This window comes from Sapajus apella, unplaced genomic scaffold, assembly GCF_009761245.1.
Source record: "Sapajus apella isolate SASKATOON/1434 unplaced genomic scaffold, GSC_monkey_1.0 scaffold51, whole genome shotgun sequence".
In the NCBI taxonomy this organism is placed as follows: domain Eukaryota; kingdom Metazoa; phylum Chordata; class Mammalia; order Primates; family Cebidae; genus Sapajus; species Sapajus apella.
The window spans coordinates 9,843,874-9,855,149 of record NW_022436991.1 but is presented as its reverse complement, the minus strand read 5'-3'; the positions used below and the strand labels follow the sequence as shown (position 1 = coordinate 9,855,149).

Genomic DNA, 11,276 nt, shown 5'->3' with positions numbered 1-11,276 from the left:
AGGAGAAGAAGAAGAAGGAGAAGAAAAAGAAGAGGAAGAAGAAGAAGGAGAAGAAGAAAGAACTGTACAGCCTGGTGCAGTGGATCACATCTGTAATCCCAGCACTTTGAGAGGGCAAGGAGGGCAGATTGCTTGAGCCCAGGAGTTCGAGACAGCCTGGGCAATATGGTGAAGTCTCATCTCTACAAAAATTGGCCAGGCATAGTGGTGCACACCTGCAGTCCTAGCTCTTCAGGAGGCTGAGGAGGGAGGATCACCTGAGCCTAGGAGGTCAAGGCTGCAGTAAGCTAGATCACGCCACTGCACTGGCAACAGAGTGAGACCTTGTCTCAAACAACAACAAAACAGGCTGGGTGTGGTGGCTCATGCCTGTGATCCCAGCACTTTGAGAGGCTGAGGTGGGTGGATCACGAAGTTAAGAGATTGAGACCCTCCTGGCCAACGTGGTGAAACCCCATCTTTACTAAAAATACAGAAATTAGCAGAGTGTGGTGGTGGGCGCCTGTAATTCCAGCTACTCGGGAGGCGGAGGCAGGAGAATTGTTAGAACCTGGGAGGTGGAGGTTGCAGGGAGCTGAGATCATGCCATTGCACACCAGTCTGGGTGACAGAGCGAGACTCTAACTCAAAAAAAAAAAAAAAAAAACCAAAAAAAAAAAAAAACAGCTGGGTATGGTGGCTTATGTCTGTAATCCCAGCACTTTGGGAGGCTGAGGCGGGCAGATTACAAGGTCAGGGGTTCAAGACCAGCCTGACCAACATGGTAAAACCCCATCTTTACTTAAAAATACAAAAATTAGCCGGATATTGTGACATGCACCTGTAATCCCAGCTACTTAGGAGGCTGAGGCAGGAGAATTGCTTGAACCCGGGAGGCGGAGGTTGCAGTGAGCCAAGAACGTGCCATTGCACTCCAGCCTGGGCAACAGAGCGAGACTCTGTCTCAAAAAAAAAAAAAAAAAAAAAGAAAAGAAAAGAAAAGAACTGTACCGCAGAGAGACCGAGGGACTAAGAGACTAAGAATAAGCATTATGTATTTGTTTTCCTTTTCTAATTTGTGTGAATGTAAGGGGCACAAGCGCAGCTTTGTTACATGGAGTTTCGTACAGTGGTGAAGTCTAGCCTTTAGTGTAATCATCACTAGAATCATATATACTGTACTCACTAAGTAATTTCTTGCCCCTCACCCACCTCCTACCCCCCACCCGGCTAAGTCTCCGATGTCCATCCTTCCGTACTGTCCACGTGTGCACGTCATTTAGCTCCCACTTACAGGTAAGCACATGTGATATCTTTCTGTCCATGCATTAACTGCATGATCCTGGACAAGTTGTTTTAAAGCTGCTCAGAATACCCAGCATATATGGAGCATTTCCTACTTCCTAGGCGGGTGAAACAGTTTATCACATTACATCCTAATGACTCACAAAGCATATACTATTTACTCATCATAATGGCTCACCATGTGGATACAATTTTAATGCTCTGCTCTGCTACTATGTATTAATCTATGCATGGGGAAACCAAGGCTTTGAGAAGGTTGGTCTGGAGCTCAGGAACGCCCTGTGAGTGGTGGAGCTGCAGTGGTGTGATCATGGCTCACTGCAGCCTTGACTTCCCCAGATAAAGTGATCTTCCTGCCTCAGCCTCCCGAGTAGCTGGAACTATAGGTATTCACCACCATGGCTGGCTAATTTTTGTATTTTATTTTATTTATTTATTTTTGTTATAGACGGGGTTTCACTATGTTGGCCAGGATGGTCTTGAACTCCCAACCTCAGGTGATCCGCCCGCCTTGGCCTCCCAAAGTGCTAGGATTACAGGCGTGAGCTATTGCGCCTGGCCTAATTTTTGTATTTTTTTAAGAGATGGGGTTTTGCCATGTTGCCCAGGCTGGTCTCGAACTCCTGGACTTAAGCAATCCTCCCACCTCAGCCTCCCAAAGTGTTGAGAATTATGGGCATGAGCCACCATGCTTGGCTGAAGCTTGAGCTCTTGACCACTAAGCTGTGCTGCTTCCAAATCCTCACTTTGCTCATCAGCAAAAGGGGAACACCAGCCGCTATCCCAGGGATTCTGAGCCTTGGGGGAGGGAACACCTGGCCTGGCCTCCCCTGGCACACAGTAGGGCCTCAGTAGTGGCCACTCCTCTTGATGCCAGCTTCAGTGCCCCCTCAGTCCCACCCTGCAACAGCTGACGGTCTTTTAGTCCCACATGGTGGGGGTGGTTAAAGTCTCATGGCTCTGGCCCCAGGATAAACCAAAACTCACCGAATTCAGTTCCAGGGTTGGCCGAAGGAAGTGCCTTCTCTGTCATGCCCCAGTTGAAGATGTAGCAGTTACCATAATGAGGGTAGAAGATGGGTGTGAAGTTCCTATAAGAAACAGCATCAGCTTCAGTGCAGGGACCACCACAGACGATGCCTCCCCCGACTGTCTGCTGTCGGCCCTTCATTTCCTCCTTGGAGGGGCTCCGAAAGGGAGAGGCGAGCAACAGGTCATTCTGTCCATCCTCTTGCAGAAACCAGAGAGGGGATTCCCGGCTCCCTTGGGAAAGTGGGAGGAGGGAGTTTCTCTGGAGTTGCGGCTAAGGCTCTCTGGTTTAGCCATAAGTTACGAAAAAGAACTTTCTGGCCGGGCATGGTGGCTCACACCTGTAATCCCAGCACTTTGGGAGGCCGAGGTATGAGGATCGCTTGAGGCCAGGAGTTTGAGACCAGCCTGGGCAACACAGTGAGACCCTCATCTCTACAAAAAGTACAAAAATTAGCTGAGTGTGGTGGTGCATGCCTGTAGTCCCAGTTACCTGGGAGGCTGAGGTGGGAGGATCGCTTGAGCCCAGGAGTTCGAGACTGCTTGGGCTATGAGGTTGCGCCACTGCACTCCAGCCTGGGTAACAGAGTGAGACTGTCTCTAAAAAAACAGAAAAAAAGAAAAAGGAATTTCTTTTTTGGTGAGATGGTTTCGCTCTTGTCACCCAGACTGGAGTGCAATGGCGCCATCTATGCTTACCGCAACCTCTGCCTCCCGGGTTCAAGCGACTCTCCAGCCTTAGCCTCCCAAGTAGCTGGGATTACAGGCGCCCACCACCACACCCGGCTTATTTTTGTAATTTTAGTAGAGATGGGGTTTCACCATGTTGGCCAGGATGGTCTTGAACTCCCAACCTCAGGTGATCTGCCCACCTTGGCCTCCCAAAGTGCTGGGATTACGGGTGTGAGCCACCGCTCCTGGCTGAAAAAGAACTTTCTTGGATGTTTTCATCTGTCTCACATAAGCCTTCAAAGAGACATGTCCTCACCCCAGGAACCTGTGAATGTGACCATATTTCGAAAAACGGTCTTGGCAGATGTGACTAAAGATCTTGAGATGAGGTCATCTTGCATTATCCAGGTGGACCTTAAATCCAAGGACAAGTGTCCTTAGAAGACACAGAAACAAAGGCAGATACAGAGGCGAAACCCATTGAAGACTGAGGCAGAGGCCTTCAGACACAAGCTGAGGGACGCCTGGACCCACCAGAAGGCTCAGGGGAGAATTCCTTCCTGCCTCTTCTGTTGACTGGTGTGCTGGACTTCATCAGACTTTGTTCTGCCAACGTGCATGTTCTCAAGTCTCCAAAGTAAGCAGCTTTTTTAAAAAAATCTCTCTTGATGTTTTTATGTCGTTCTTTTTTTGTTTATTAAAAATAAGAGGAGGCTGGGAATGGTGGCTTATTCCTGTAATTCCAGCACTTTGGGAGACTAAGGCAGGAGGATCGCTTGAGCCCAGGAGTTTTTTTGTTTGTTTGTTCGTTTGTTTGTTTGTTTTGAGACAGAGTCTCACTCTGTTGCCCAGGCTGGAGTGCAGTGGCACGATCTTAGTTCACTGCAGCCTCCTCCACCTGGGTTCAAATGATTCTTCTGTCTCAGCCTCCTGAGTAGCTGGGATTACAGGCACCCACCATCACACCCAGCTAATTTGTGTATTTTTAGTAGAGACGGGGTTTTACCACGTTGGCCAGACTGCTCTTGAACTCCTGACCTCAGTTGATCCACCCACCTTGGCCTCCCAAAGTGCTGGCATTACAGGTGTGAGCCACTGTGCCCAGCTGAGCCCAGGAGTTTGAGACCAGCCTGGCCAACATATTGAGACTCCTGTCTCTTCAGAAAAAAAAAAAGACAGGAGTGGCGTGGTGGCGAGTGTCTGTATTCCCAGGTACTTGGAGGGACACTTGATGGAGGAGGATCACCTGAGCCCGGGGAGATTGAGGCTGTAGTGAGCTGTGATTGCACTACTGCACTCCAGCCTGGGCAACAGAGTGAGACCCTGTATCAAATAAAAATAAATAAGTAAATAGTAAAAAATTAAAAATAAAAACAGGAAAGAATGAGAGTAAGTATATCAAACGATGCATAAACACAAAAAATCCCCTGCCATGCAGTATCGTCTTTGAAGCCTTAGGATCCACAGCAAACATTCACTGATCAACTTTTTTTTTTTTTTTGAGACAGAGTCTTGGTTTGTCACCCAGGCTGGAGTACAGTGGCATGATCTTTGCTCACTGCAATCTCTGCCTCCCGGACTCAAGCAATTCTCTGCCTCAGTCTCCCAAGTAGCTGGGATTACAGGTACCCGCCACCACGCACGGCTAATTTCTGTATTTCTAGTACAGATGGGGTTTCATCATCTTGGCCAGGTGGGTCTTGGACTCCTGACCTCATGATCCACCCGCCTTGGCCTCCCAAAGTGCTGGGATTACAGGCGTGAGCCACCACGCCCAGCCTCATTGAGCTACTTTTATGGGCCAGACCCGTGTTGAATCTTTCCGTATACATGATCTCATTTAATCCTCAAAATAACCCTAGGAGGTCAGGTGCAATTTTCCCGTTTTCAGATAAGAAAGCCATTTCCTGCATCTTTTGTCTCAGCCTGTGGACTTGCAGAATGGCTTGGTCCAGGGCAGGCTGTGAAATGGGATATGGGGGCCGACCCCAGCTCTGCCACTGCCAACAGATTTGAGCTGCTTACTCAACCCCTGAGCTTGGGTTTCCTCAACGGCACAAGGGGAAGCAGGAAGAAACCACATTTTTCCACCCAGTAAATGTTTGTCGAGGTGGGTGCTGGGCTAGGGACACTGAGAACAAGACAGGGCTGCCTTTTGCAGCTTCCAGTGTGGCAGAGGACAGAGAATGGAGTCCTGTCAACTCCCTCTCCTTCCAAGATGTCCCTCCCTTCCTTCCCTCCCTCTTTTTCTTTCTTTTAAGTTGAAGTCTTGCTCTGTCACCCGGGCTGGAGTACAGTGGTGCGATCTTGGCTCACTGCAGCCTCCGCCTCCTGGGTTCAAGTGATTCTCCCGCCTCAGCCTCCTGAGTAGCTGGGATTTCAGGCAGGCACCACCATGCCCAGTTAGTTTTGTTTTTTGTTTTTTTTTTTTTTGAGACAGAGTTTCACTCTTTCACCCAGGCTGGAGTGAAATGGTGCCCTCTCAGCTCACTGCAATCTCCACCGTCCAGGTTCAAGTGATTCTCTTGCCTCAGCCTCCTGAATAGCTGGCATTATAGACACCTGCCACTATGACCAGCTAATTTTTGAATTTTTAGTAGAGGTGGGTTTTCACTATGTTGGCCAGGCTTGTCTTGAACTCCTGATCTCAGGTGATCACCCTCCCAAAGTGCTAGAATTACAGGTGTGAGCCACCATGCCTGGCCTAATTTTTGTATTTTTAGTAGAGATGGGGTTTCACTATGTTGGCCAGGCTGGACTTGAACTCCTGACCTCAGGTGATCTGCCCACCTCAGCCTCCCAAAGTGCAGAGATTACAGGTGTGAGATACCGCACTGGGCTCCAAGATGTGACTAGTCTGTTCACCTGTCTCCACCTCTGACGCTCCTACCCTGGCCCGAGCCACCAGCATCTCATGTCTGCATTCTTGCTGGAGCCTCCACCTTTGCTCGTCCTTGGAGTCTTCCCTCACTCCTTTTCTAAGACCCCTCCAAAGGCTTCTTGTTGCTCCCAGAATAAAGTACAGAGTTTTGGAGGCTAGGCAGGTGGATTGCCTGAGCTCAGGAGTTCAAGATCAGCCTGGGCAACAAGGTGAAAACCCGTCTGTACTAAAATACAAAAAAAAAACAAAAACAAAAACAAAAAAACAAAAAAATTAGTTGGGCATAGTGGTGTGCCACCTGTAGTCCCAGCAACTTGGGAGGCTGAGACAGGAGAATCGCTTGAACCCAGGAGGCAGAGGTTACAGTGAGCCGAGATCGTGCCGCTGCACTCCAGCCTGGGCAACAGAGCGAGGCTCGGTCTCCAAAAAAGAAAGAAAGAAATAAAGAGAGAGAATAAAGTGCAAAGTCCCTATGCTGGCCTTCTAAGTCTCATTCCTTACACTCCAGCGACACTCTACATGTTTCCAAACTCAAGACTTTTGCCTCTGCTGTTCTTTGTGCCTGGGATATTCTCTAACCAGCTATTCAGACACTGGCTTCTCCCTCTCCTTCAGGTTTTATCTGCTCTGAGGCCTCTCCTGAGCCCCTATGCAGAGTGATGGACTTGAACAATTAGTTAATAGTACTTTATTATTAATAGCAATAGACTTCTCTACCTAGTTACTCTATATCTTTTCCACCAGTATTTATTTATTCATTCATTCATTCATTTATTTTGAGATGGAGTTTTGCTCTTGTTGCTCAGGCTGGAGTGTAGTGATGTGATCTCAGCTTACTGCAACCTCTGCCTCCCGGGTTAAAGCGATTCTTCTGCCTCAGCCTCACAAGTAGCTAGGATTGTAGGCATGCACCACCATGATTGGCTAATTTTTGTATTTTTAGTAGAGACAGGGTGTCACCATGTTGGTCAGGCTGGTCTCAAACTCCTGACCTCAGGTGATCCACCTGCCTCGCCTCCCAAAGTGCTGGGATTACAGGCATGAGGCACCGCACCTGGCCCTTCTATCAGTTTATTATCTTCTTTATCAGATACATCAGAATCTAAAATCATCTTTTTTTCTTTTTTTTTTTTTTTTTTGGTAGAGACAGGGTCTCACTCTGTTGCCCAGACTGGAGTGCAATAGCTTGATCATAGCTCACTGCAACCTCAAACTCCTGGCCTCAAGAGGTTCTCCTGCCTCAGCCTCCTGAGCAGCTGGGACCACAGGCATGTGCCACCCCCCCCAGCTAATTTGTAAAATTTTTTGTAGAGATGGGGTCTTGCTATGTTGCCCAGGCTGGTCTTGAATTCCTAGCCTCAAGTGACCCTCTGGCCTTAGCCTCCCCAAATGCTGGGATTACAGGCATCCACCACTGTGCCTGGCCTGAAATCATCTTCTTGACATAATTGCTCACTTAGCTGCCTCCTGCTTAGAACATAAGCCTGGGGAGGGAGCATGACCTTGTCTGTCTGGAAGGAGATGAGCTCAGAGGTCAAGAGCACAGGCTGCAGAGCCAGCCTGCCTGATTTCAGTTCTGGCTGTGTCCCTTAGCAGCTGGTGAGCTTGGGGATGGTTACTTCGCCTCTCAGTGCCTCACCTTCCCCATTTGTAACACCAGATAATACCAGCACCCCCCCCCCACATGACTGCAACGAGGGGTGGATGCCTAGCATACTGTAATGCTCAAAAAATCTTGGCTGCTACTGTTCATAGCTCTGTGCCCAGGGTCTGGCACAGAGCACACAGACACTTAGTAAATATTTGATGAATAAATTACAATGGGCGATAAGAGCATCGACAGAGATAGGCATGGGTAGGTGGCACCTAGGTCCCGACGGAAAGTGGGGAGTAGGTCAGGGAAGGTTTCTTGGAGGAAGGGAAGCCTGAGCTGAGATTTTATGAATAAGTAAGTGATGGTTAAGTCTCCAGGGTGGGGAGGAGAAAGGGCTCACTAGGCAGGGACCCAGCACAGGCAAAGCCCCAGAGGGAAGACACAGCTCTGGGCGGACACCGTGGAGTCTATAAACTGTGTGGGATCAGGGCTGTGGCCACAGGGAAAGAATAGAGCAGAGCAAACCAGCTCAATCCAGGCAGTGCTCTTGAGGGAGAGACCTCGCCCCAGGGCACGGGGACACAGTGTTCCCAAGAAACTGTCTTGGTCAGATGCAGCCCAGGAGCAGGAGGCTGCATGGGGTGTGGCCGGATCGCCTCCTGCCTGCGCTGCTGTGCTCCTGGTCTCCACGTGCGTGCCAACTATTTGCTTGTTGATAATGCTCTTCACCTGGAGAGGCAGCTCCCAGGACTGGCTGCCTCTGGCTCCAGAGCTAGGTGTTTCCCTACAGAAATCTCTGCTGGGCCAGGGGCCAGGCATGCAGACAGAGACCAGAGAGCCTCCAGAAAAGACTGGGAATAGAATATCCTATTCCTTTAGGAAGCAGCATAACAACAGTGGTACTGTGTGGTCAGAAGTCAGGGAAGACTTTCCAGGGTAGAAACCAGTTGGATAATGCCTGGAACAACAAAAACCATAGCAATAAAAATGCTTATATATGCTCAGATCTTGGTTTATTTTAAAATTTTATGTAATTGGTTTTTTTTTTTTTTTTTTTTTTTTGAGATTGCCCAGGCTGGAGTGAGTGCAGTGGCAGTGGCGTGATCTTGGCTCACTGCAACCTCTGCCTCCCAGGTTCAAGCAATTCTCTTGCCTCAGGCTCCCTAGTAGCTGGGATTACAGGTGCATGTCACCACACCTGGCTAATTTTTGTATTTTAATTTTGTATTTTTAGTAGAGGTGTTTTGTCATGTTGGCCAGGCTGGTCTCGAACTCCTGGGCTTAAGCAATCCTTCCATCTCGGCCTCCCAAAGTGCTGGGATTACAGACATGAGCCACCATGCCCAGCCCAGACCTTGGTTTCTAAATACCATTCTTCCATTTAAAAAAACAGAGCTTGGGCCAGGCGTGGTGGCTCTTTCCTGTAATCCCAGCACTTTAGGAGGCTGAGGTGGGAAGATCGCTTGAGCTAGGAGTATGAGACCAGCTTGGGCAACATGGGGAGACTCCATCTCTACAAAATAAAAAAAATTCGCTGGGCATGTGATTGTGCCACTGCACTCCAGCATGGGCAACAGAGTGAGACCCCATCTCAAAAAAACAACCAAAAAACCAAACAGAGTTCTTTAGAGAAATGGCTGATTCTAGGGCTGGGGCATCCTGTAGTGCCAGAAAATAGACAGAAGTTAAAAAAAAACACGTACAGATGATGTGTCAAAGGCACACAGGTGCTAACTGACAGAGTGCCCAAAGGTAGACGGATTTAAGCAAAATAATAGATAATATGGAACTGTATTACAACCCAAATCTACAGGAGTCCATACCGTGTCAATAAATGATGGAATAAATAAATAAATGGAGGAGAGGAGACGTATCTTCCTTTACAGAAGATTTCCAAACAATATATATTCTCTCTAGGAGGGGTGGAGCACAATACTCCTTTCCCCCTGCCCACTCCCTCCCCCTTCCCCTGAATTTAGTGACTCCTTTCCAAAGCACAGAGCAAAGGTCAGCACAGTGGCTCACATCTGTAATCCTAGCACTTTTGGAGGCTGAGGAGGGAGGATCACTTGAGCCCAGGAGTTGGAGGCTGTGGCAAGCTATGATCACAGCACTGCACTTCACCCTGGGCAACCTAGTGAGATCCTGTCTTTACAAGAAATAGAAAAATTAGCATGGTGGCACATGCCTGTAGTCTCAGCTACTCTTGTCCTACCAAGGTAGGAGGAGCACTTGAGCCCAGAGTTCAAGGCTTCAGTGAGCTATGATCACCAGCCTGGGTGACACAGAGAGACCAAGTCTCTAAACAAAACAAAAAACAAAGTACAGAATGTGGAAACAGGAAAGCAGTTACTTTACAAGGGAAAATCCCAGCACACCGTACGTCGACTGAGTGAGAAAGGTGAACACCACAGATGATGTCACATGGTCGTCACGTACCCCCATATGACGTGATGAAGGCTTTGCACCTCTGTGGTACTTGTCTCCTATACCCCAGCTGAGAAAACCAGATAAACTCAAATTGAGGACTTCCTATGACACACCTGACCAGTAGATCCAAAATGTCACCCAAGATAAGGAAGTCTGAAATTGTCACAGGGACGAAGGAGACATAATAGCTAAGTGCAGTATGGTCTCCTGGTGGGACGCTGAAACAGGAAAAGGCCACTGGAATAAACGGACAAAATCTGAATCAAGCGTGTGGTCCATTTGAGAGTAATATGCCTGCCAGGCCTGGTGGCTCACACCTGTAATCCCAGCACTTTGGGAGGCCAAGGCAGGTGGATCACGAGGTCAGAAGATTGAGACCATCGTGGTCAACATGGTGAAACCTGTCTCTACTAAAAATACAAAAATTAGCTGGGCGTGGTGGTGTGCATCCTGTAGTCCCAGCTACTCAGGAGGCTGAGGCAGGAGAATCACTTGAACCAGGGATTCGGAGGTTGCCGTGAGTTGAGAATGTACCACTGCACTCCAGCCTGGTGATAGAGCAAAACTCTGCCTCGAAAAAAAAAAAAAAAAGAAGAAGAGTAATATGCCTAATGCTGGTTTCTTGGTTTATTAGTTTTAACAAATTACCATGGTGATGTAAGATGTCAGCAACAGAGGAAACTAACCAATGGCTTACGCCTGTAATCCCAGCACTTTGGGAGGCTGAGGCGGATGGATCACCTGAGGTCAGAAGTTTGAGACCAGCCTGGCCAACATGGTAAAACCCTGTCTCTATTAAAAATACAAAAATTAGCCAGGTGTGGTGGCGCATGCCTGTAATCCCAGCTACCTGGGAGTGCTGAGACATGAGAATCACTTGAACCCGGGGGGCAGAGGTGGCAGTGAGCCGAGATCACGCCATTGTATTCCAGCTTGGGTGACAAGAGCAAAACTCAATCTAAAAAAAAAAGAAAAGAAAGAAAAAATCTCTCTACCTCTATATTTTAAAGGCTGGGTCTTGCTCTGTCACCCAGGCTGGAGTGCAGTGGTGTGATCTGGGTTCACTGCAGCCTCAAACTCCCAGGCTCAAGTGATCCTTCCCCTTCAGCCTCCAGAATAGTTGAGTCTACAGGTGTGTACTAATTTTGTTATTTTAAATTTTTTTGCAGAGATGGAATCTCACTATGTTGCTCAGGTAGGTCTTAAACTCCTGGCCTTAATTGATACTCCCTCCTCAGTCTCCCAAAGTGCTGGGATTAAATGAGCCACGGCACCTGGTCAAAAGCCTATTTATTTATTTAGAGATGGAGTCTCGCTCTGTCTCCCAGGCTGGAGTGCAATGGCATCATCCTGGCTCACTGCAACCTCTGCCTCCTGGGTTCAAAC

At 48.3% G+C, this 11,276-nt stretch overlaps 1 protein-coding gene across 2 annotated transcripts in view; it reads right to left on the bottom strand.

Moving 5' to 3' along the window:
* Window positions 1-11,276, bottom strand: part of SCNN1B (sodium channel epithelial 1 subunit beta) — a 76,100-nt gene that overhangs the window by 12,097 nt on the left and 52,727 nt on the right. For both annotated transcript variants that reach the window (XM_032242944.1, XM_032242943.1), the window contains exon 5: window positions 2,272-2,375. In XM_032242944.1, coding sequence (XP_032098835.1) covers window positions 2,272-2,375 — 104 coding nt within the window. The remainder of the gene's footprint in view (window positions 1-2,271; window positions 2,376-11,276) is intronic.